The 25,578-nt window shown below is 48.0% G+C and overlaps 8 protein-coding genes across 8 annotated transcripts; 5 read left to right on the top strand and 3 right to left on the bottom strand.

Annotated features, from left to right (window-relative positions):
* Positions 1-406: 406 nt before the first annotated feature.
* On the top strand, positions 407-2,406 carry ATNIH1004_000631 (MFS transporter; the record flags this gene model as incomplete). The annotated part of the gene is made up of 4 exons (XM_033565339.1): positions 407-776; positions 836-1,090; positions 1,156-1,469; positions 1,531-2,406. 4 exons carry the CDS (start codon positions 407-409, stop codon positions 2,404-2,406), a joined length of 1,815 nt encoding a protein of 604 aa, XP_033431096.1.
* A 5,388-nt stretch (positions 2,407-7,794) lies between these two features.
* On the top strand, positions 7,795-8,780 carry ATNIH1004_000630 (Mpv17/PMP22 family protein; the record flags this gene model as incomplete). Its single annotated transcript, XM_033565338.1, has 2 exons — positions 7,795-8,297; positions 8,369-8,780. 2 exons carry the CDS (start codon positions 7,795-7,797, stop codon positions 8,778-8,780), a joined length of 915 nt encoding a protein of 304 aa, XP_033431095.1.
* A 343-nt stretch (positions 8,781-9,123) lies between these two features.
* Positions 9,124-11,134, top strand: ATNIH1004_000629 (exonuclease V; the record flags this gene model as incomplete). Its single annotated transcript, XM_033565337.1, has 2 exons — positions 9,124-9,463; positions 9,615-11,134. The coding sequence occupies 2 exons, from the start codon at positions 9,124-9,126 to the stop codon at positions 11,132-11,134; spliced, it is 1,860 nt and encodes a 619-aa protein (XP_033431094.1).
* A 318-nt stretch (positions 11,135-11,452) lies between these two features.
* ATNIH1004_000628 (heme-dependent oxidative N-demethylase family protein) lies at positions 11,453-12,962 on the bottom strand (the record flags this gene model as incomplete). The annotated part of the gene is made up of 6 exons (XM_033565336.1): positions 11,453-11,576; positions 11,634-12,218; positions 12,281-12,404; positions 12,453-12,505; positions 12,565-12,667; positions 12,746-12,962. The coding sequence occupies 6 exons, from the start codon at positions 12,960-12,962 to the stop codon at positions 11,453-11,455; spliced, it is 1,206 nt and encodes a 401-aa protein (XP_033431093.1).
* Positions 12,963-13,348: 386 nt separating this feature from the next.
* On the bottom strand, positions 13,349-15,310 carry ALG9 (dolichyl-P-Man:Man(6)GlcNAc(2)-PP-dolichol alpha-1,2-mannosyltransferase; the record flags this gene model as incomplete). Its single annotated transcript, XM_033565335.1, has 4 exons — positions 13,349-13,600; positions 13,657-14,451; positions 14,507-15,179; positions 15,237-15,310. The coding sequence occupies 4 exons, from the start codon at positions 15,308-15,310 to the stop codon at positions 13,349-13,351; spliced, it is 1,794 nt and encodes a 597-aa protein (XP_033431092.1).
* A 260-nt stretch (positions 15,311-15,570) lies between these two features.
* On the top strand, positions 15,571-17,625 carry ATNIH1004_000626 (RNA-binding snoRNP assembly protein NAF1; the record flags this gene model as incomplete). The annotated part of the gene is made up of 1 exon (XM_033565334.1): positions 15,571-17,625. The coding sequence occupies one exon, from the start codon at positions 15,571-15,573 to the stop codon at positions 17,623-17,625; it is 2,055 nt and encodes a 684-aa protein (XP_033431091.1).
* A 258-nt stretch (positions 17,626-17,883) lies between these two features.
* ATNIH1004_000625 (U4/U6-U5 snRNP complex subunit PRP3) lies at positions 17,884-19,641 on the bottom strand (the record flags this gene model as incomplete). Its single annotated transcript, XM_033565333.1, has 1 exon — positions 17,884-19,641. One exon carries the CDS (start codon positions 19,639-19,641, stop codon positions 17,884-17,886), a length of 1,758 nt encoding a protein of 585 aa, XP_033431090.1.
* A 151-nt stretch (positions 19,642-19,792) lies between these two features.
* Positions 19,793-25,257, top strand: ATNIH1004_000624 (DNA-directed RNA polymerase I core subunit RPA190; the record flags this gene model as incomplete). Its single annotated transcript, XM_033565332.1, has 5 exons — positions 19,793-19,816; positions 19,916-20,184; positions 20,266-20,763; positions 20,826-23,604; positions 23,671-25,257. 5 exons carry the CDS (start codon positions 19,793-19,795, stop codon positions 25,255-25,257), a joined length of 5,157 nt encoding a protein of 1,718 aa, XP_033431089.1.
* Between the last annotated feature and the right edge of the window lie 321 nt (positions 25,258-25,578).

The following is a 25,578-nucleotide window of genomic DNA, read 5'->3' as shown; positions in this document are numbered from 1 at the left end:
CCCTCCTCCTGATTGCTCTAGTTCTGGAACCGGCATGGATCCGAGGCGCAGTGCTTTAGAAATGTTATGGAAGTAGCCACGGTTAAAAAAATAAGATAAAAAAATCGACGTATTAATGAAAATATAAATAATAAAAGAAAAATCTCCCCTCGAGGTTGTTCCCTCTTGTAGTCATTATCGATCAAACCTTCTGATATCAATATACAGCACGCCTGCTGCTTTCGGCAACCACGAACTGACGAATCTTTATATAGTCCGATTTTGACATAGCACCTGTTTGATTCTATCAGTCACTACTACCACCGTTTTAAATCCGATCAATATCTAATCTACCCACGCGCCAATTTCCTTATATACATTCTTGTCGAAGCTTTCTATCGGCCGTCACGACATCTGATCGCTGGCCATGGCCGAGAAAGAGGACTATGGGCCCTCGAAGACTGAGGCGCCAGCAAGCAACAAAATCCCATATTGGCGTTTGGTCGTTGACCAGGGTGTGGTGACCCAAGAGGTTATTGATTTCCCATATCCCGGTTCTGGAACGGAGGAGGACCCATATGCTATTACCTGGATCCCCAATGACCCGCGGAATCCCTTGCTTTTTGGCCCTTTTATGAAATGGTTTATTACGATGATTGTGGCCATCGCAACTCTCGCAGTCGCGCTGGTGTCATCTGCTTATACTGGCGGTGTTACAGAGATCAAGAGGGAGTTCCATATTGGTAATGAGGTTGCTACCCTTGGGGTCTCTCTTTTCGTCTTGGGTTTTGCAGTTGGTATGTCCTCATTTCAACCGGTTTCATACCTAATGCTCTCGCGACTAACAAGGCTATAGGTCCCTTACTCTGGGCTCCTCTCAGTGAAATGTTTGGTCGTCAGGTCGTCTTCTTCGGCACATACCTCGCACTTACTGCCTTCAACTGTGGCGGTGCTGGCTCCCAGAACATCCAAACACTCATTATCCTTCGCTTTTTTGCTGGTTCCTTCGGCTCTTCGCCATTCACGAATGCCGGTGGCGTCATCGCTGATATGTTCTCTGCGAAAGAGAGAGGTGTTGCGATGAGTATGTTTGCAGCAGCTCCTTTTCTGGGTACGTACTATTCTATCGGCGGCGATTTATTGGGGGGCGCTTAATTCGAACTGACTTTTCTATAGGTCCTGTTCTTGGCCCGATTATTGGTGGATTCCTGGGAATGAATGCTGGATGGCGCTGGGTGCTGGGATTTTTGGGTGCCTTTTCCGGCTTTGTTTGGATCCTTGGCTCCCTCCTTGTTCCTGAGACGTATGCGCCGGTGCTTCTCCGTCGTCGTGCCGAGAGGCTTTCCAAGATCACTGGTAAGGTGTACCAAAGTAAAATGGACCAGGATCAGGGCCGGACCACCCTCAAGAGTGCATTTCGTACCGCATTGTCGCGTCCATGGATATTGCTGTTCAAGGAGCCGATTGTGTTTTTGCTGTCCCTATATATGGTAAGAATAATATCTTCCCCTTTAGATATACCTCCCAGGTATTGGACGCTAATCGTTCTAGGCAATTATATATGGTACATTGTATATGTTATTCGGTGCCTACCCCATTGTTTTCCAGTTGCATCGCGGCTGGAACCAGGGAATTGGAAGCCTTCCGTTCTTGGGTATCATGATTGGTATGATGGCCGCTGTGGCTTACAGTATTCTGGACAACAAGCGGTATATCAAGGTTGAAGCAAAATATGGCGGTTTTGCGCCCCCGGAAGCTCGTCTGCCGCCGTGCTTGATTGCTTCGATTACTATCCCCGTGGGATTGTTCTGGTTTGCCTGGACAAACTATCCTTCTATCCACTGGATAGTCAGCATTCTTGCAGGAGCCCCTTTTGGATTTGGCATGGTTTTGGTGTTCTTGGGAATCATGAGCTACCTGATCGACACATACACAATCTTTGCAGCGTCCGTTCTGGCAGCCAACTCCGTGCTGAGGTCGGTCTTTGGTGCCGTCTTCCCTCTTTTTACCACCTACATGTATAACGATTTGGGTATCCACTGGGCCTCGTCTATTCCAGCATTCCTGGCTCTTGCTTGCGTACCTTTCCCCTTCTTGTTTTACAAGTATGGTCCAGCAATCCGGACTCGTTGCAAATACGCAGCCCAATCGGATGCGTTCATGCGCAAGATGCTACAGCAGTTGAAGGAGCAAGCCGGTCCCGATCCCGAACCTGAGAAAGAGGAAGAAAATTACGACCGCACTGAGGCACCGGCCCCTGACTTTTCTGACCATAGCGACGAATCCGATTCGAATGTCGAAGAGCTTCCCACAATACACCAGATTCGCAGCAAGGCCTCTGCGCGTACGGTTGCCTCTGCCAGATCGGTGTATGAGGGGAATCCGTACGTTATTGACCGAGTCAATACTCACGACTCCTTCAAATAGGTTACAATTTTCTCGCACGATACCACTTTTATTTTTTATATACTCTGCACGCCACCGTCGATTACACGGATAATTTTTAGTATCTATTGACCTCTTCTACCGCCACTATCATAGACACACCAGGTGCCCATGTGAGATACAATTGATTGAAGAAAAGTTTCTTTGTATTTCTATTTTTATTTTTGGGCGGATTCCATGTTACCCTTGCATTGTATTGCGCCTTTCTAGACGGCCGTTCCATGTTGATATACCCTGCGTGATATTGCATTATTGCAGTTTGGTTTTATAGCACGATAGAGGATGGAGTTGAAGGATGAATACTCATATACAAAGATATTGTTTAGTGCCATTGGATTTGGGTTGTAAGATTGATGCCTATAGCCTAGATTCTTGAAATATTTTGTTATATTATTGCGAACATTAGGGTAAGCCCATAGCCACTGTTTCCCCCCCGGAAGTATTATCATTGCATATTGTATCTCTTATAAAGACCAGTAAATGGATAGTAACGAGTTCGATTCTATGGCTAATGAGTGACATGGACATAAACATGGATTAAGCGACCGGAAAGCTATTATTAAACACAGTGCACGTTGCTTCTATTACTATTATCAAAAAGTAGTACATTGCAACTAAACAGTCATGACAAACAGGGCGAACAAATGAATGATGACTATGATGATATCATGCGAATTTATCTATCTAGGTGACTGACCAACGGACGATAAAAAGGAAAACACAAGTCATGGATATTTCTCGTGTAGTGAGAGTGGCATTACGTGACTGCAGCCGAGACTGGCCAGCCACAAATCTTCAGTAATATTGCCGGGAGTGGTTGTTCTTCTCTACGCATAGCTTTTGAGCGGTCCTAACATTGAAGTAGAGACACATGTTGGATGCGGGCCACCAATTTATCTTCTACCCATGTATGAGCTAGGTTCCACAGATGATTTAGCAGTAACTACAACGGCAAAAAGGCTACCGTTTCTTCTCCAAACACCAGGCACAACCGTGTCTCTTCCGTCGTCACCCAGAGTTAGTCTGTAGCTCCATGTTTATCTCACAGCAGAACACCTAAAAACTGGGTTAGTTATATAAAAACTTATATAACTGTTAAGACGCAAGTTCTATACCTATAACAAGAAAGTTATATACCTTGAAAAGATAGGTTACTATCGAATCCCCCCAGGATGGCCGCTTGTTAGATTAAACAGGTAGTTCTGAGCGTCCATATTAATAGTGTACTTTTCGACTTCAGATCCACATAGTTTTGCCACAACCGTGTGAAACTCGTCTTCGCTGTAGAATAGGCTGATTGGTGGTGGATTTGGTTTGTGTGATAAAGTTAATAAATGGGCTGTCTGGGAAAAAAAAGTAACTGGTGTCTAATAATCCTTTAAATTATATGGCAAGCCCATTGATGGGCGGTATATGAAGAAAAAAGACATAGATTTATCTTTTCCCTAAGAGGACCTGAGAATTCTTTAACAATACCGTTCCAAAATACAGTGTTTCCATATGAACCTTGTGCTTCGTCTACGATATCACAGTGCCGGTGGTAAAGATATTTTATTCCTCCCTTAACATTATATATTTGCACCTAATAGCCTGAGCAAAATTCGCCCAAGGATCCTCGGCCGAAAGTTTATCAAGTCTTTTGTTCCCAAGCCCCAAGCCAAAATACTGTTCTTTCTTGCTGGTGTAAACAATCCCTCAACAGCTGTGAGAGTGCTGTCTTTCCACTTGCTGGTGTGTCGTGTACATGGGCAATTTTTAATACTGTTCTATCCTGACTGTATACCTCTTGCTTGTTAAGCTGTGGAGATCCCGCTGGCATCATCGTTAGCTATGGCTATTATATAGTAGGTTAAAATACTGGATCTTACCTCGCGAAATATAGATTTGCTTTTAGTATCAACTATCATCTGGGCCAATTGTGCAAGGTCTATATTAGGGCCAACAGGAATGCCAGCTCTTTTAAAGACTTCCGGCCCGCCGGCAGCGTATAAGAATGCATTCCCGTGGACTTTAGCATTCAAAACTTCTTAGTATCATCATCGTCGAGAGGGACATCCAAATACTTCTGGATCCACCCAAGAAGTACAATTGCCTTCCACTATTTAATTTCTTGACTAGAGTGGTAAGCGGGATCTGATGACTGCCTTGACAACTTTTTGAGGCGGCGATCAGGGGACTGGCTATGTCACTAGAGCAACTGCAAATGCTGGCGGTCATAGGAATACACTGTTTGATCAGGTGTACGTAGACTGTTGACAGGCATCTGACTATCGGTGGAGGTGGAGAGAGCTTGGAAAGAGTTGTAGGTGAGCGGAGGGATATCAACTGGCGCAGAGCTCAGATGGGGATTCAGGGTGTAGACTGGTTGCTGTACTATCTTAGGGCTCGAAATGGCAAACGGGAGCGGATGCAAGGATGCTAGTCATAATGAGGAAGGAATGGGATGGAAGGGAAGGAAAGGGGAAAAGAGTGAAGGGTGAAGGTTGGAGGTGGGAATATGGCATGAATGACGTTGGTTCTGTTAAGCTTGATATAGCCTGAAATGATAGTCGACGCGAGTAGGCAGTTTTCCATATATATATATTTTTCCATGATTTCTTCCACAAACAGAATAATTTCAACGGTCTAGAAGTAGAAATAGATAGTTATTTATTAGTATAACGACTTATATTAATACTCCAGCCACTGTAATGTCTTGGGATGTTCTGGACAAACTGCTTCCGCTCTAGGTTTTAATGCTCCTGCCCGTCTCGCTTAATAGATTGTAACCGACCCCCTCCACACATGTCTCTGGAGTCGGTTACAGTATTTTCTCGGAATATTTATAACAAAAAGATACTATTCTCTAGCATGCTACAATTTCTTGTCTTCGTATTGATCTGCTGCCTACTCGTTGGTTGTGCCGACTGGTTGGTTGAATATGTTAGCTAGTAAGTGTGTGTCCCTAATACGCTCCCTTTCCCAGCCAATACTGGGCCATGTGCGCATTGGGCAGCGAAGCAAGTCAGCTAGAAGACAAATTATTCCAGGATCATGAACAGCTACTATCTATAGGTTATTTGGTTGTATGAGGGACAATTGTACAGCATATATGGCACTGTTGCCATATTAGTTGTGAGGCAATACTGCTCATTCAAGATACTGTATACCAACCAAACCCATAGCCAATATAGCAAGGAGGTGAAGATGAAGCAGTATCTCTGCTGATTACTCTGCGCCAACTAATTCCTTGTCCAATATAGACCTGTATCCCGGCCAACTGCTCTTAAAATCCGGTAAACATTGATGTGATGTATTACTATTTCCCTGTTGTTACTCCTGTTGGCTCAATCAATGAAAACGAGATATATCAGTATCCTCGACCAAGGGGCAAAGTCGAACTTTGTATATGAAAACTTGACTGCTCTCAATTTCCAACTTCCGCAACTAAATATGAATGTTCGACTGAGGACAATAGTATCTATGGAGCGTGTTATGCCCAGAACTCTACCCATCTTTTTTTGGCGTTGGCAATGGCAATTTCTGAAAACTTGTATCCATCTTACTTTGAATGTATGGATGATTCCTTAGCTTCAACTTCACACACAACTATCTCAGTCATAAGGCAATTCTGCTTGCTCTGGACAGACTCTGCGCACCAACCAATTCCTTGTCCAGTGCCCTAAGGAGCACACTCGGTACAGCTCTAGGTTCAGCGAACGCTAGTCTGAGAGTAGTCGGTGGCAGATCAATATCTTTTATCAATTACTCTGCATCAACCATTCCTATGTCTGACGGAAGTGAAGTCAAACTCTGTATTCGACAGATCCCATCGTTGGACCATGCATGGCGCTGCTGCCTCATGAGATGAGGCCATGCTGGTTACCTAAAATCCTATACGTCAGCCAAGTCCATGTCTGTATGGAGGTAAATCTTAGCAAAATTGTCCCTGACTATGATGCCAGCCAGGATACGCATTAGCCTCTTCAACCAATTCCCAGCGTAGTTGAAGCAGGTCACAACATTACAAGAGGGCTTTCTCTAGTTCAAGGGTCGGATCTTGCTAGGGGTTCTTCCTTGCTGCATGGAGCACAGTCTCTATTGACGCAATTTGTTCGGCATTCTTTGGTAGACAGAAAACTGTAGGATGCTATCTATGAATTATCACTTCCTAATATTGCGCCAAACAACTCAGCTTGGTGCATCTCCGCGTCCTAATGCACTCCTTTCTACCAATTAATATTTGGCGAAGCGCACGTTGCTGGAGGCGAAGAAGGTCAGCTGGAATGCATATCATCCACATTTAGTGAACACAAGTCACAGTGATGTTCTAATGTCTTCAACCAGCCTCTCTGTGCCAATCAATACCATGTTCCCTGCCAGACACGGACCAAGAGGCAAAACTGGACTACCCATTGACTGTTCGATATTCACGGAACACTGATCATGGTAATGTCCTCGGCTAGTTCTTCTGTGCCTAGTTTTAAGCCCAATGCAGGAGATGAAGTCAACCCCTGTATACAACCAGTCTGGACCTCCAAACCTGTAAACACAAAAAGAGGAAGCCATTCACACCAAAGCTATAGCAGCAGTATCCATGGCGTTGTGATATCCTAATATCCTTAGAAGCCCCTTCTTCTGTAGCAGGCCCTGGGCTCTTGGAATTTCCCAACCAGTATATTCTAAACGTCGCACACATGTTGCTTTAGATGGCTTGATTTTAACCGACATGAAACAATGAAGTGGGTGCAGGAGTGATGACTCTATGGGATGCAAAATTGGTTGTATGCAACCCATTCCAAGCATCTAATCACTATCTATTGTTACCAAGATTCAAGAGCATAAGTAGATAACCATACCATCTGTGAGATCAAAGCACATTTGATCTAACAAAATTACTACATACAAGAGCACAAAGGGGGGAGGGGGGGGACGCGATGTGCAGGATCAATAGCAAAAACGCCTCATCAAAGTCTCTCAGACATTGAGGGGGAAACAAAGAGCGGGAAGAAGTTGCAGCAGTGCTGGAGGGCAATTTTATAGAGCACGCACGGAGGCTCCAAGGAGCGAGTGGACACTTTTCCCGAATAGGAATACGATACTATTTTCAGTAGTTCGTCATCCATAAAAGTTGGTAGTAGTGCCGATCTAATGGTGGATGACTCTTACAACTTTACAAGATCCTTTCTTTGTTTCCTTTCTTTCTCCCCCCCCCCCCCTCTCCTTTTCTTAGGTTTCATCTTTTTTGTCTTTTTGCGTCTGATGCGATCATTCTTTATTCTCTCTCTTTGATAATATTGTCTCGACGCTGTTGCTGGCCTACGGCGTTTCTGCCTTTTAGATCTCCTGCGACCGCCGCGTCTTCGACTTGAAATATAGAGGGCATGCGAAATGAAGCACGTACCATTGTTTCAGATCACAAGACGAACAACCATTTCTCCCCGGTCTCCATATCCTTCCCGACTCCGATCACGAAGATATCAGTCTTCTGGAACGCCACCGAAGCAAGAACCGATTCCTGAGAGAAGCGCACCGGCCCAATCAAACGTCCAGTCTACACCCTCGCCTCCCACCATTTCGGGCACGCGATCGCTGCTCCAGATTGTTTCTGATGGCCCTCTTGGGAGACTTGCACAATCATACTCACGCATCCAAAAGAGGCGACCGTATGCCACACAATTATGCAGTTCAATTACCGTGTACCTGTGTGGTGATTTGAGCGCGCAACTGCTGTTTCCATCAGACAACAACGCAGTTAAGAACAAATCCACCGAGGGATCGCAGTCGGGAAAGGAAAACGCAGATGTGGGAATTAGTCGGGGAGGCTATGATCCGTGGAGAACTCTGCGACATTTGACTGTAGGCGCGGGGTCGAGTATTCCGGCGTATAACTGGTAATACTATCCACACTCCAAATCTATCAGTGTTGAGCGATCATGTACTAACGGGTTGCTTCTCTTACCAGGTTCATGTTCCTCCATAACAACTTCAATTTCGCCTCCAAATTTCTTTCCATCCTCACCAAAGTTTCCGTGCAGCAGGCTGTCTTCACCCCCATTTTCAACACCTATTTCTTCAGCGTCCACTCACTTCTGTCCGGAGCTACTTTGGACGAGACTTGGGAACGCTTGAAGAAGGCTCTTCCTGTCAGCATTACCAACAGCGTTAAGCTTTGGCCCGCCGTCACTGCATTCAGCTTGATGTACGTGCCGCCGCACTTCTGGAACATATTTACTGGGTGCATCGCTGTGGGCTGGCAGACGTATCTTAGCTGGTTGAACCAGAAGGCTGCACAAGAAGTTGAGGCTGCCGAATTGGTTACTGCAGAGATGTCAAAAGTTGGCCTTGATTCGCAAGCGGGCGCAATAAAGGCATGATGATGTCTTTCCTTACTTGAGTTTTATATTTTTCTCTTCAGCACTTCTGGTACATAAATTTGGGGCACTTTGGTGATTTCCGGGGTAGATTATAGATGAGCATGTCTTTGGTAAAGTGTACATACATTGCAATACCAGGTAGACTATACAATTAGACCATGACATTCAAAACAGAGGATGATTAAACCATGCGATCCAGCCAGCGAGGATGTTGCGATGCGGATGCGCAAGCCAATCTGATCGAGTGCATTTCGCATTGTCGAGCGGATCCCCACCGGTTCTCTCTCCACTACGACACACCACATGGAATGAATGAGATGATTTCTCCCTCTGAGCTGCAGGCATGTCCTGCCCACCACCTCCGCAGACTCTAACACTTGATATTGTCAACGACAGCAGCGATTACGGATCCGACTTTACTCCGGATGAAGAGGAGATTCTGAATGAGCTACTCGTGAGAGTTGACCCGGAACGCGCTACGGAAGTGGACGCGACAATAGCGACCACCGCCCCCGCTCAACCTCCTCTACAGTCGACAATTACTACTACTACTGTCGTTCAAGATATCGAAAATTATAATGAGGTTCCGTCCACTGGGCGGCCCCCGCGGGTGTTGGGGCGACAGAAGCCTGCATGGCAGATTGCGAGGACTCAGTCGGGTCCACCTGCTGCAGGCAGTAGCAGTAGGCCAGACCAGATCCCAGGTTACAGTAGTACCACGTTTGGTAATATTTCCCGATTACTTTTAAAAAGGGTTATGTGGTTTTCATCCCCCCCCGGCTGGGATTATTGGCTTTAGATGATTGCGCTGACATCTGACGGCGAAGCGTTTAGTCGAGCATCCCGATTCCACTGAAGGTCGTACGAGAGATCGTGAGAGACACGTAGCCCGAGAGAAGGAGTGGATAAATGATTCCGAGACAGTCGGGTCTCGTTCTCCGCTGGAACGATTCCGACGGCCGCCCAACAAGGCTTTCTCCGTTACTGATTTGGTCTCCCCTGCCTGGTGCGAACTGCAATATTGGTATACCTTGACGAAACATGGGAGGAAAAGAAGAACACCTGCGATGAAGCTGGGGAGTACCATACACAAGTCACTGGAGGACGAGATCTACACTACAGTACCGGTGGAGATCACGACGAAAGAGGACGCCTTGGCCCTGAGGATCTGGAATGTGATACAGGGGCTTCGCACATTGAGAGAGTATGGGATCACGCGAGAGTTGGAGGTCTGGGGCATTGTTAATGGGGAGCTGGTGAGCGGGGTCATCGATCAGCTTTCTTACGTGTGTCCCGACTCGGAACTCGAGGCCACAGCTGCATCATATTACGCTGATGTGGAAGCGTCGAGGGCTGTTTTGCCCGAGTATCAAATGTCGCTGACGGACTATCTTCTCTCACCGTCACAGGGTGGGAAGCGACTTTCTGATATGAGCTGGGATGACGAGAATCTACAGGGCTCGGATAACTCGTTCATCTCTGACCGTCAGTCCTCCGCGGAGGTCTTCAATTTACCTAGGATCTACATGACAGATATCAAGACGAGGGGTTCCAGTCGCTCGATTCCCACTGTCAAGAGCACGTCTTTTCGGCCTACGCTGCTCCAGCTCCAAATGTATTACCACATGCTTAATCGCCTTGTTACTACCGACGAGGTCTCCATCGAAATTCTGGCGTCGCGCTACGGCCTGGATCCCCATCGCACTTTCACTGATGCATTTATAACGGAAGTGGGTGGTCTAAATGATCAGTTTTTTGACGCTCTATCGTCACAGGAATTTGACCGTGACCATATTCCCACCTCGGAAGATGCTCTCGTGCGACGACTGTCTTCCCAGCACTCTGCAGATGCAGACTCAGCAGACTCAGCCGCCTCTGCAAGCCAGGACTCGACCGGCGTGCTCCTCACAAATAGAAACCTGGCTAGTCTCTGGAGGTTCATGAAGGACCAGCTGCGGCTCACATTTATACCACAACCCCTGCAATCGTCATCCGTCTTGGTGGCACCATCAATCCCCTCTGAATTCCAGCCTCATATGCTCGAGTCCTACCCTACCGTGCTCTCCCCCCTCCTTACCGCTCGATATCTTTCTTCCACACCGGTAGACGAATCGAAATCGCGAGCGCTGGGTAGTCGGTCGTTTCTGTTCGACCCCATAACCATGACATCTTATCTCTCCGATCAGATGGAGTGGTGGCGCGGTGAGCGAGAACCCCGTGGCGTGGAAATCATGGAGGCCTGGAAATGCCGAATATGTGAATTCAACGACGAGTGCTCTTGGCGTCAAGAGAAAGAATGGGCCTTTGCGAGACGCTGGAGGGGTCGGAAATCGTCTGATTCGGCTACTGCTTAGAATCTAGTTTTGGGGTTTAACATTGGCGCAGACTTGCATAGTTACCTGTATTAATACACCGTGCGGTTTCTAGATGCAGCATTTTGATACATGGGAGGATCTGGTGTGCTGTCTATTCAGATGATTCCTTTGCATAGGTATTCCACCCATGGAGAAATCTGGGAGCGGCTGCAGATTTTGACATACGCCCGGAAGATATATAAAACCCAAGCGATTAATTCATGAACGCCGGACATAGTCTACTATCATTCATTGATATGAATTTATACCCGAAGAAGTAGCCATCAATCATGAAAACGGGATTTCCATCTAACAAAATTAAAAAGGATAACTTCGCATTTCATCTTCCTTCTCTAGATCCAACCCACAGGAGACCTGCTCCTGATGTTTCCGATCCAAATACTCCAACAGCACCTCCTCATACTTCTCCCTCCCTTTATATCTAGAGACATCCTCTCCCCAACTCCGTATTGCGGAAGCCAACCTCCCAGGTACATACGGCTCAGCAACGATACCGGTGATGGGTTCAAAATAAGTCCGGATGGTGAACACCACAGCACCAGACCTCGGCAACCGTCTTAACGACTGTCTCTCCGAGCGGAAATAATGATTCTCTATAGCCCGGTTCTTCTCCGCCGTATTCCACGATACCTCGACCGAGTCCTCGCATCCGATACTTGACGACCAAGGCAAGTTATCATCCACCTGGATGAAATAGTTATTTCGGAGTACGGGATCTTCCGGTCGAATCCGTCGGAAGAAATTCATCATTCCCTTTTCGAGTTTCTCTTTGTATCCGGGAACGTCGCCGGATGTGTGGATGTCTGACAGGCACATGCTGAATTTGTCTTCGAGACGCCAGAAACCGGCTAGGAGGATGGATCCTGCGAGGAGGTGGTATTCACCGTCCGGGCCTTCGATCATCAGTGCCAGGTCGTCTTGTATGAGACGGGCGGCTGTCGTCATTGGGTCTTCGGGGAGTGGACGCTGCGTGATGTTGAAAGACTCGTTGGTGATGAGGTTGTCGAGACCTGTTGGTGTTTTACAGAACATGCTCGGGTATCGTTCGGGGAGGTAGGATGCTCTTTATTATGTTGGTATGTGTGTGCGTGTGAAGTTAACAATGGGGGGGGGAGGAGGACTTACAGTTCCTCTAGTAGTTCGATTGCACCGTCCATGGCTTCGGGTGCTGTGCGACAGCATTTTGCACCGCGGTCTTTGATGCGTTGGGCTTTGTCGGCGTGGTAGCGGAGGTAGTGGTTGTCGAGTTCTATATTTTGGTGAGATTGGGTTTGATATGTGAGGGAGAGATATATACCGATCCATTCATCCCATTTCATACTTCGTAGTCCCATGGTAATGAAGTATTTTCTATTAGCAGGTTAGCGGACTCGTTGGTTTACTGTTCACGTTCATATATATACACGTACGGTCCGTATCTGAAGGGTCGGTATGGAATTGGCTTTGTCGTATATACATTCCAATCTGGAAAAGGAGTGGCAGGAGGTCGCTGGAAGTCGGATGGAATCCATTCTTGATTCGGGGGTTATTGTCAGTTGAATCCGTGTAGTTTCATGCAAGATTCATCTGGACTAAGAAGGGGATCTATACCTCCGGGTTTTCGGGTGACCCTTTTGAGTTTTGTGGATGCGGAGGATTTCTCCTCGAGGTCTGGTGTTGAACGTCTTGTTACTCCCGTCGTACGGGTCTTTTTGGACTTCTTTTGAAGAATATGTCGGATGGACCAGATGCAGATTGTTGCTAGGAGAACAGCCGCGGACACATCTTTGATGTGGTAGGGATTGATATGAGATGGGCACAGGACCATGGTTGTCCTGTTTTAATGTCTGTCGGTGGTATATGTCGATGACGATATGATCGTGGAGATCAGAAGGGAGGGGTGCTTTCTTTATCAGGATCGGATTAAGCCATGATGTGGCGGTTCGGATGCATATAATACACCGATCGTCTACATCGGAAAGCCACAAAGATTGCCATATCGGTCGATCAGATGCGACCGCCGAATACGAAGTGGCAGCGATTGGACTGGAATATGCAGGGCTCTCTTGGATCGAGGTGCAGACCAGGGATTTTTTATCTGGATTAGGAAAGGCGTTCGTGCTAGACTTGCAAGGGCGCATGCCGCATACAAACAGAGAAGTTCCACGATCACATCCATTATTATCTATTTACACGAATGTACTCCGCACATGGTCAATCTTTACGGGCGTGCCGTTGTAGTAGACAGAACTGTCCCCATTTGCGGCGGAACCGATCTGGGATGATTGGTATATCGGGAACCCAGACCAACCGGCCCAGAATGCCTGTCTGCGAGGTGTCCAGGAAGCTATGACAGGAAAGGGGTTTCCACTGCGATTCGTCGTGCAGATAATCGGGTTCCAGCTCGGTTGCCGCACGTCCAGGGAAGGACGAGTCCACTAGGAAAGAACACTGAGAGATGTCCACCTAGCCACCGGATTAACTCAAGAGATAAGAAGGAGTGGGTGATGTTGTTATCTTACATATTTCCCAGGATCTTCCTCATTGAGATCGTTCATGCCCGAGGGAATCTGCGATGTTCCCTCTAGAAGCGAAGGCAGGTTCGTGCTGTCAGGAAACTGTCCGGGGAGCAAACCGCGGAACTCGCTCCGTATGAACTTGGGCCGCATGCCGTTCGGCAGGAAGAATGACGATGGGAATCGGTACCACTCCTTGCCGAGGCACACCGAATCGCCCGCTTGACCAATCCCTGGTTCCTCCAATGGCGCAAACACGTTCAAAGGAGCATTGTAGGCGGTGATAATGCCAATGGTTCGTAGCAACCCGGCATTGATGGAGGCAAGAACTACAGCCATGACAGCAGCCAGTTTGAGCTTTGCTGGCACCCGCCCAATAATCTCCTCGGGGTTGCCGGACCCTATGTAGGAGAGAACCATGTGGAATGAAATAGACGCGTTGAGGGCCAGAAAAGGATAGGCGGGATACATGAACCTTTCCTCCTTGTGCGGTTGCAGTGTGAAGATTGTAAACCACAGGTAAAAGGGCGTGATGAGAGTGACGGTGCGAAAAAGGGTCTCCTTGGAGGTCGTATGCTGTCGAAATGCAGCCTGAAGAATCAGAAGCGGTGCCGCACTCATGGCGAATACGAACCAGATGTTGAAGTTCAGCAATAAGTTCTTGATATAGAATGTCCACGGTTCGGTTCCGAAGATGTCTGGTCCCTTGCCCTCTCCCCCGAAGATGTTATAGGCAACGATATTCCATGGTACGATGGTAAGTTTCCGGAGAAAAGCATAGTCGGTGCCGATTTCCACAGCCTGGAGCTCATTAGCATGGAGTCGATGGCTTCGCAACACGTCGAGGGGTGCATACCAAAATTACTAGACATCTCAGAACCCCGTTGAGAATGCTGAAAAATACGGTCCACAAAGATCCGGAAATAAAGCCGATGACGACGTCTTCCAGGAGAAGAGGAAGGATTAATGCTCCGACAAACGGCCAGCCGACAATCGCACCCAGTCCAAACCACATGATTCCCTGTGCCGTCTTCTGACCCGCTCTCCAGTCCAAAAATGCCGTAAGACCTAGCATGGACATGTACATGGCAAAACTGGACGGAAGAAATGAGGCGGATGCGTGGAACATGCCCGGGCTGAACGCAACGATCATGAGGAAGAGAAGGCCGATCCTGGGACTCAGGGTTCGACAGATGGCTGAGTATAGCCGTGTCTGACAAGCAGCGCAGCACACGGCTAGGAAGCAACGGATGGCATAGAATTGAGAGAATTTGGAACCAAGAGCAAACGAGCTTATCTTCCCAGCGATAGCATGGATGGTGATGTAGAGCCAACTACGAACTGAATAGACCGGCGAATACTCCCACGTCTGTAGCCCATATCCATGGTCGAGATAATGCGTAGGCTCCCAAAAATTGAAAACTTCATCACAGTCCTGAATCGGGGCGAGAAAAGCCGCAATGGCATTGGAAACGAGGCACACGTAAAGCGTTGTGTTCAGAGGAAGGTAAAAGGGTGCTGTTGGGGGACTGCGACGGATGGAAGTTAGCGGTTTGGCCGTGATACTATGAGGTCAGAGTCTCTACCGCTGTTTGGTACGTGGAGTTGCACGTCTTGTCGGTATTGAGGGGACCTCAAGGTTCCTCCTGGCAGAAGCCATTGTGCATAGTGTCTCTAGAGAGCGAATTGCATCATATACTGCTGCTGGTGGACATGAAATTAAGCTCAACGCGAACATCATAAATGTTGTCCGGTGACCGCAACGGCACGTGTGGCAGTTCCTAAAAAAAAAAAGTTCCAGTACGATCGCTCAATCTGAAAAAATTCCATATCCACACGACACCAAATTTTTTGATCTTTTTGACTTTTTTGGTACTCTCTCTTTGGAGACTTTTCTTCAAGGTCCCCAGTGAGCTCATAATGAGTAACCAGCGACCTCTTGTTCATTCTCAGGACATTCAGATGGATGCCAATGGAGGCCCGCCAGTGAAGCGACCCTGCATGAATGATACGCCGCCCATCGCATTGACTCCCGTTGACGATGGAAGTGATTTCTACAATACGCCCTTGGTTGCAGGAACACCGGTGACTACGAATAATAACGAGAACCAAGAAATCTTGGCTTCAAATCAGACCAGTGGTCCAACTACATCCCACGCATCGGCGACATTAATCCCAGGCTTGAATCTTGTCAACAATACCCTCACAGACCTGCGCTCGGCGAATAGCGAGATGAGCCCTCTTCAGTCCACTTCCAACCAGAGTGGGGAGGGCGTCGGTCTCCAGAATGGCATCCAGCCAACCACCGCACAGCATCAACCAGAGACAACACCTCAATTCAACACAAAGCCTTCCACGGAAGGTAATGACGCAATGGATATAGAGCAGAAAGGTGGACAACACAATCATGATGAGTTGACGGACTTGAAACCTGAGGTGAACCTGAATGAGAATGGCGATGTAAGCGGAACAGGCAATGCTCCTGCTGCAGATGTTACCGGGAAGGACCAGGTTGAAGAGGTGCACCCCGAATGGGAGATTGACTCTTCCCCGTACGAGTCGTCGTCCGATAGTTCCACCACCGATTCATCTGATGACAGCGACGATGAGGACGAAGATTATCCTATTCTTAGCCCGGAGGAGCAGGCGCGCATTTTGATGCAGGCGGAAATGGGCTCCGACGATGAAGGGGAGGGAAAAGGCAAATCGGGTGGTCATGTCAGAACGGCAAATGAACTACTGGAGGAGGCCCTTCCGATCCCCGAAATTACCGTCACTCCTGAAATGAAGGTTGTGCTCTTGGGCCAAGTGGAGGCTATCGTAGAGAATACTGTCCTTATCGCCGCCAACATCTCCGGTGAATACCAGGTGCTTGAAGGTGGCTCTCTACTTTGCTCCGAAGATAGGAGTATTATTGGCGTTGTTTCTGAAACTCTGGGGAGGGTGGAGAATCCATTGTATACTGTGCGATATCCCGACGTTGCTGCCATTGAAGCACACGGTATTTCCAAAGGGAAACAAATCTACTACGTTGAAGAACACTCTACCTTCGTCTTCACTCAGCCTCTTAAAGGGTTGAAGGGAAGTGATGCTTCAAACTTCCATGACGAAGAGATTGCCGAGGACGAGGTGGAGTTCTCTGACGACGAAGCTGAAGCTGAGTACAAGCGGAAACTGAAACAGAAACGGCAGGAAAGGAAGGAGGCTAAGAATGAGGGTGGCCCGGCGAGAGCCAGACGGGGCATACCCGGCCCTTCCAAGCTCAATCAGAGCGAGCTCAACTATGAGGATAATGCCGCTGAAGATGGGTACACCCCACTTGCACGCCCGAAGAACCTGCATGAAATGATGGGCCACCAGGAGGCGCCTGTCGAGAGCGACGATTCTCAGAGTAGAGGCGCTGGTTTCCGTGGTGGTCGAGGTCGAGGCAAAGGCTCTGAACGTGGACGAGGAGGCCGTGGCCGGGGAGGACCCAGAACTTCTCAACACCATGATGACCAGTCATATCATCAACTGCAACGCTCCGATTCTCAGCCTCAGCCTTCTCACTACAATGCTCAGTCCTACCAGCAGAGCCAGCAAGGCTCCTATAATATGCCTCAGCAATTGCCTACTTATCCATCCTTCCAGCCCCAGGCCCAGCCACAGCCCCAACAGCAACAACAGCAGCAGCCGCAACAACAGCAACAGCCATTTGGCCAAGGTGTACTTCCTTTCAATTTCCAAATGCCATTCCTACAGGCCTACCAACAACCAAATCCATACCAGCAATTCCCCCCCAACGCCCATATTAACCCACTATTTTTGGCAGCCTTGCAACAGCAGCAGCAGCAACAACAATATCAGCAATCGCAACAGGGCTCTGGGCAACAACAGCAGGCGCAAAATCCAACGATGAATTTTGACCAGGTCAAGGCTCAGTTGGAACTCCTGCGGCAACTAAGTAACGGCAACCAAGGGCCTCCTCGTTCATAATAAAATATTGATACCATTCTTTGTTTCTATATTAGTTTACGGTAAGACTTTGGGTCTTAGGCACTATGGATGGGTTTGCATTTGGAGGAGTCGGGTGTCTGCTATTTAAAAGTTCACATTGTGCCAAAATTAGTCATGATCTTCTGTTTTGATATTTATAGAGTACGAAAGCATCGTCCAGGATATGAACCAAATATTATTATGAGTATTATACATGATATGTATTGTGAATAGCCAGCGTACATTGAACATGTGTTCTTATGGCTCGGTTTGCTTCGTGCTCTTTGCGAGAGTCCAGAAATTCTCCAACTTTGCTCGGGCTAATGTATCCTTCGCTTGGGAGTCGGTCTCACAGACTCGAGCGCCCAGCCATTTGCGGAAAGCTCGAGCCTTGACTTGGCCTTCCCACAAAAGATTACAAGTGTTGGCACTGAGATCTTTTAGGTCGCCTGTATGCTCATCTTCAGCAGCCAGCCAAGACACTTGAGCTTCGCGGTTACCCTCACGTACGACGTTCGGTCCCGCATTTTCTGTCCAATCGATCCGGTTCAGCATGAGCTTTCTGTAGTTGTTGATCGAGTGGGAGCCCCCCTCAACAATCACGACATTGAATCGAGGATGCATGACACAGACACCAGTCAAAGCGTTCTGCTCTGCGTTCTTGCTGATCTTGAAACGGTTCCGCCCATTGGCAAGACAGTCAATCTTATATACGGACATGATGATCCCCCTTTCGGCATCCTTCTCCTGTTGCCTAGCAAGCTTTTCCCGGCGTTCCTCCTTGGTCAGTTTACGTTCTTCATTGTCTGCTTCGTGATTAGCACGGCGCTCTGCAATTTCTCGGGTCACGCGTGCTTCAACGGCGGTTGGATCTTTGACTGCTTGTTCACCAAGAACGCGCATGAGATTAGACTTCTTGACTTTAGGTGGAGGTGCTGGCTCAAGTCCCAGGCGGATTTTGGCCTGTTTTTCTTTGAGATCAGCCATTCGCCGCTGGCGACGAATCTTGGCTTGCTCTTTAGGCGTGAGATACATGGGCTTCTGTTCTGGCATATGTTTGTCCTGAGGGGGATCAAGGAGAACAGGATGCTGGACGTAGAGAGTTACTATAGAGTCGGGGGTGTCAATCTTGAGGTTGCCTTCGTCTTCAATGGCCGAATAGTCCTCTCCATTGACCAAACCTTCATCCCACCATTCAATCGCTGGTGGGGCGGGGACAAGGAAAGCCTTTTCAACATCCAAGTCTTCATCCAGACCAGCCTGTCGTGCTCGTTCTGCAATTCGCTTCTTCATGGCTTCCAATTGAGCTTGCCGACGCAAAGCAGCCGCCTGCTGTATATACTTCCCCTTTTGGTTGAACAGCAACTGGCGCGAATGTCGGGGCCTTGCAACAGTTGCTTTCGGGCCCAGATTTGGATCGTAGTAAGGGTTACTCTTGATTTCTTCCAGAGAAGGCCCAGAGAGATCAAGACCCGCGCGATCTTGCCTTCCACCAGCCATAGGAGACTCTGTTCGACGTTTCGATTGTGCTGACTGCCGACCCTTACCCCCGCGAAAATCAACCGTGTCCGAAAGTAGAGCTGGATGCAGGCCCACATCCAAACCACCTCGAGCTCGTGACGAACCATCATCATCATCAAATGGCGGCGGCTGAGGGGTCGGTATTGGTGCCGAGGATCGTTCCTGCACTGCCGTGTTGGCTCTTCCGGTAGCTGCTGCCACTCGAGCTTTCATCTGTTCTAATCTAGACATTGCTGGACTAGCAGCGGGCGGGGTAGGAGTTGGGCTTGAAGAGGTGGGTGTAAGGGTCGAAGATCCTCCTCTCGCAGCCTGCAATCTAGCGCGCACAGCTTCTGCTTTTGCTCTCGCTTCGGCCACCATCTTTTCAATATCAACCTTACCTGTGGCAGGCGCCCCTTGGGCAGGTAAAGGAGAGCCATTGTTGGAACGAGATCTTTTCTTTGTATTATTGTCTTCTTCCGCGGGATGAGGCCGCTTCAGCCCTGACACGTCCATGTTTTTTTGGAGGCCAAAAAAATGCTCCACTCACCCACTAAATCCAGCAGAGAAACCCACAGTTCGTGGAAAAGTGATACAAGAAACAAGAACCACAAGTAAAAGTGACGGATGACGGTAGAGAGGGGACTCCAACCAGGGGATTATCAAAATGACAAACAGCTTCGCGAGACAAGTGAGTTGGAACGGAACGGACATCACGGGATGACCCGGCGTGGATCGGGGAGCGGTGTCGCGCGGCAGAAAAAAAAAAGTTGGGTGCACTTTTTCGCAGAGCGGACCAAACCGGCCGTTCTTTCTCCAGGCCAGCAGCCCACAAGCACAGCGTCTCTCGTCGCTCAAGGAGCTGCAGGAAAACATGGCGAACTTCGCACGTCCTGTGGCCTCCACAATTACGGGGATTGACTTTGGTGTCTACAATAATGCAGATATCAAAGCTATCTCTGTAAAGCGAATCCACAATACTCCGACGTTGGATACCTTCAACAATCCTGTGCCTGGTGGATTATACGATCCAGCTTTGGGTGCCTGGGGTGATCATGTGTACGTTCACTCTTCTTGCACTTCTTCTTCTTCTTCTTCTTTTTTTGCCCTTTTTTAAATATGAAAACTGACCGGATTTAGCTGCACGACTTGTCGCTTGAACTCTTGGTCATGTACTGGACATCCGGGACATATCGAGCTTCCAGTTCATGTTTACAATGTTACGCATTTTGATCAGTTGTACCGTTTGCTTAGAGCGCAATGTGCTTATTGCCATCGCTTTCAGTTGTCTCGAATGCAAATCAATGCGTACACCTGCAAATTGCGACTCTTGCAATACGGCTTAGTCGACGAGGCGGCAGTGATCGACTCAATGAGCGAGAAAAAGGGAAGTCACAAAAAGAGCGGAAAAAATGGCAACGATTCTGGCAGCGAGGATGACGACGAGGACGAAGATGATTTGATTGCTCGCAGAAACAGTTTCGTTAAAAAGAGTATTCGGGAAGCGCAAGCTGCGGGTAAACTGGTAGGCCTTATGTCGGGCATGAAGAACCCAATTGCTGCAGAAGAGAGACGTACTTTGGTGAAAGAGTTCTTTAAAGAAGTCGTTGCGGTGAAGAAATGTACAAACTGCAAAGGGTATGTATTCCTTGCTCCTGCATGATTTCTTGGGAAGAATGAAATTTACTGACGTATGACAGTGTTTCACCAGGTTTTCGAAGGGATCGGTATTCGAAAATTTTCCGAAAACCTTTACCCGAGAAGGCAAGGCTTGCTATGGTACAGGGCGGATTCCAAGCACCGAATTCCTTGGTTCTTGTTCAACAGGCCAAAAGATTCAACGCCAAAGAGAAGAAGGCGCTTGCTGACGGAATCTCTGATAATGTAAGTACCACATCAGAGACCCATGGGGCAGAGGAAGAAGTCGCACGTGGAAATGCCGTTATAGCAGAGGAAGAGAGAAAGAGGCAAGGTGCTGGTGACGGTGGGCAGTATATGCCCTCCCCGGAGGCCCATGCCGCAATTACTTTGCTTTTTGAGAAAGAAGGAGAGATCTTGCATCTCCTTTACAACTCTCGACCGATATCGAAGAAGGAATCACAAGCTAGCGCAGATATGTTCTTTATCAAGAGCATCCTGGTCCCGCCAAACAAGTATCGCCCGGCCGCTCCACAGGGACCGGGTGAGATCATGGAGGCACAGCAGAACCAACCTTTCACGCAAGTCTTGAAGAACTGCGACATCATCAATCAGATCAGCAAGGAAAGACAGGAATCAGGCGCTAATTCTCTGAATCGTGTGCGGGACTATCGCGATCTACTTCATGCCATTGTTCAGCTGCAGGATACTGTCAACGGCCTGATTGATCGCGATAGAAGTGGAATCTCGGGACCAGCGGCAGCTTCTGCCCCGAACGGTATTAAGCAGATTCTAGAAAAGAAGGAGGGATTGTTCAGAAAGAACATGATGGGAAAGCGTGTCAACTTTGCTGCCCGAAGTGTCATTTCTCCCGATCCTAACATCGAAACCAACGAGATTGGAGTTCCGCTTGTTTTTGCGAAGAAGCTGACGTATCCGGAGCCTGTCACGAACCATAATTTTTGGGAGTTGAAACAGGCAGTGATCAATGGCCCAGATAAATACCCGGGTGCTACTGCGATCGAGAATGAAATGGGACAGATCACGAACCTCAAATTCAAGAGTCTTGATGAGCGGACGGCGCTCGCTAACCAGCTGTTGGCACCCTCGAACTGGAGGATGAAAGGAGCGCGCAATAAAAAGGTCTATCGCCATCTGACGACTGGAGATGTTGTTCTGATGAACCGTCAACCCACGCTCCACAAACCTTCTATCATGGGTCATAGAGCTCGCGTTCTACCTAATGAGAAAGTTATTCGCATGCACTACGCCAACTGCAACACGTACAACGCTGATTTCGACGGCGATGAAATGAACATGCATTTCCCCCAAAACGAACTTGCCCGGTCAGAGGCCATGATGCTTGCAGATGCAGACCACCAATATCTTGTCGCGACATCGGGTAAACCACTTAGAGGTTTGATTCAGGATCACATCTCAATGGGAACGTGGTTTACATGCCGCGACAGCTTCTTCGATGAGGATGATTATCATCAGCTTTTGTATAACTGCCTGAGACCGGAAAATTCCCATACTATCTCGGAGAGGATTCAGGTAGTAGGCCCGGCGGTGCTTCGACCGAAGTGCTTATGGACAGGAAAGCAAATAATTACAACAATTATGAAAAATATCATGCCACCAGGAAGAGCTGGTCTAAATATGAAGAGCAAGTCATCGACTCCCGGAGACCGGTGGGGTGAGGGCAGTGAAGAAGGGAATGTTATCTTCAAAGATGGCGAGATGCTATGTGGTATCCTTGACAAGAAACAGATGGGACCTACTGCTGGTGGTCTTATTGATTCTATTCATGAGATCTACGGACATACCATTGCTGGAAGATTAATTGGTATTCTTGGACGACTCTTGAACAGATTCCTGAACATGCGTGCATTTACTTGCGGTATCGACGACCTTCGTTTGACTAAGGAGGGTGATCGCGTTCGTAAAGAGGTTCTTAGCAAGGCCGCCGGTATTGGTCGTGAGGTTGCTCTTAAATATGTGACTCTGGACAATACCATCGTACCCGACCAGGACACTGAACTGCGGCGGCGCTTGGAAGACGTGCTTAGGGATGATGAGAAGCAAGCGGGTTTGGATAGTGTTTCGAACGCCCGAACAGCAACTCTGTCAACTGAGATCACAAAGGCATGTCTTCCGGGAGGATTGGTCAAACCTTTCCCATTTAATCAAATGCAGTCGATGACAATTTCTGGTGCTAAAGGTTCAGGCGTTAACGCAAACCTGATTTCTTGCAACCTAGGTCAACAGGTTTTGGAAGGCCGACGTGTACCTGTTATGATTAGTGGCAAGACCCTGCCATCTTTTAGAGCTTTCGACACGAATCCTATGGCTGGTGGCTATGTTTGCGGTCGTTTCTTGACCGGTATTAAACCACAGGAATACTACTTCCACGCCATGGCTGGTCGTGAAGGTCTTATTGATACAGCTGTGAAGACGTCCAGATCTGGCTACTTGCAGCGTTGTTTGATTAAGGGCATGGAAGGCTTGAGAGCTGAGTATGACACTTCAGTTCGAGAAGCTTCTGACGGGTCTATTATCCAATTTCTTTATGGAGAAGATGGCCTGGACATCACAAAACAGGTCCATCTTAAAGATTTTGATTTCCTGGCCTCAAACTACAAGTCCATTATGGCTCAAGTAAATTTGACAAGCGACTTCCGCAGTTTGGAGAAGGAAGAGGTTACCAGCTGGCATAAGGAAGCCATGAAAAAGGTGCGCAAGACTGGCAAGCTTGATGCTATGGACCCGGTAATATCGCGCTATCCCCCTGGTGGAAATCTGGGTAGTACTTCGGAGCACTTCTCACAGGCGCTTAAGAAGGTATGTATAGTTACCCTGGCTGGTCTGTTGCCCCATTGCACAGATGTGGCTAACGAAATGTTGCAGTATGAGGATACCAATCCGGATAAACTCTTGAAAGACAAGAAGAAAGAAATCGAGGGTGTTATCAGCAAGAAGGCATTTAATACCTTGATGAGCATGAAGTATATGAAATCCGTTGTCGACCCTGGCGAAGCAGTTGGAATTGTTGCTGGCCAGTCGATTGGAGAACCATCTACTCAGATGACTTTGAACACTTTCCATTTGGCTGGACACTCGGCCAAGAACGTGACCCTGGGTATTCCTCGACTGCGTGAAATTGTGATGACGGCTAGCGCCAATATTATGACCCCGACGATGACCTTGATTCTGAACGAGGAACTGTCCAAGGAGCATTCTGAACGATTCGCCAAGGCAATTAGCAAGCTCAGCCTTGCGGAAGTCATTGACAAGGTCCAGGTCCAAGAGAGAATATCTTCCGGTAGTACGAAGGCGAAGGTATACAATATTGAAATTACATTCTTCCCGCCCGAGGAGTACACTGCAGAGTATGCGATTAACACCAAGGACATACAAAACACATTGCAGACCAAATTCATCCCGAAGCTTGTTAAGCTTACTAAAGCGGAGCTTAGGAAAAGGGTTGACGAAAAGACATTGAAGAACTATTCTACTGCCCAGCCTGAAATTGGTGTCTCTGTTGGCACTGTCCAGGAAGCCCCTCGTGGAGCCGACAATGCTGATGAAGATCAAGCTGATGATGACGACGAGGATGAAGATGATGCCAAACGCGCGCTGGGTGCCCAAAATCGCTCAAACCAGGTCTCTTACGAGGGTCCCGAGGAGGAGGAGACTGAAATGGTCCGACAGTTAGACGCCTCCGATGATAGCGATGACGAAGACGGCAATGCAGGCCAGAAGCGAACGCGTGATATTGAAATGGGTGATGCTTCTGATGAAGAAGATGAAGGAGCGAAAGATAGCAAGTTGCGGGAAGATGATGTAAAGGGCCGGTATGCTGAAGTTACCAAATTCAACTTCAACCCTAGCAAGGGAGCTTCGTGTACCATTCAGCTACAGTACGACATCTCGACTCCCAAGCTCCTTATCCTGCCTCTGGTCGAAGACGCCGCTCGCAGCGCAGTCATTCAATCTATCCCTGGCCTTGGCAACTGCACGTTTGTGGAAGCGGACAAGGTCAAGGGCGATCCTGCATGTGTTATTACCGACGGTGTCAACTTGCTTGCCATGCGTGACTACCAGGACATTATCAAGCCTCATTCTCTCTACACCAACTCGATCTACCACATGCTTGCCCTCTATGGTGTGGAAGCTGCTCGCGCGACCATCGTCCGAGAAATGTCCGACGTCTTTGAGGGTCATAGCATTTCCGTCGACAATCGCCATCTTAATCTAATTGGTGACGTGATGACCCAGTCTGGTGGCTTCAGGGGCTTTAACCGCAACGGTCTGGTCAAGGATAGCTCATCGCCTTTGGCCAAGATGAGTTTCGAAACGACTGTCGGCTACCTCCGGGAAGCTGTGATTGAGAGGGACTTCGATAATCTGAAGAGTCCTAGTAGCAGAATTGTCGCTGGTCGTGCTGGAACCGTTGGAACCGGTGCTTTCGATGTTCTCGCCCCCGTGGCATAGTCGTGGCGTGACCTATGTATTTCTTCATCAGTTTGTATATGCTCGCGATCTGTAGTGTGTATCTACCATGCATTTTCTTTATTGTTTGATGTGTCCAATGACTCTGGAGTTCTGTCACAGCGGAATTAAGAAAAAGCCTTGTGTGTTTTGATGTTATATAGCATTCATACTACTGTGCAGAGAAAATAGATTCCTTTTCTTTTACAAAAATTTTGCAAAAATATATATATTGACCTAAATTTTGAAACACCAGGCCACCGTGGTATCATATACTGTAGAACGGACTATTTCCATGAAAGCAGGTACGCAACTCCAAAAGAA

This window comes from Aspergillus tanneri, assembly GCF_003426965.1.
Source record: "Aspergillus tanneri strain NIH1004 chromosome Unknown AapTan_2_pilon_pilon_pilon, whole genome shotgun sequence".
NCBI classification, from domain to species: Eukaryota; Fungi; Ascomycota; class Eurotiomycetes; order Eurotiales; family Aspergillaceae; genus Aspergillus; species Aspergillus tanneri.
This window is presented reverse-complemented; position numbering and strand designations above follow the sequence as displayed.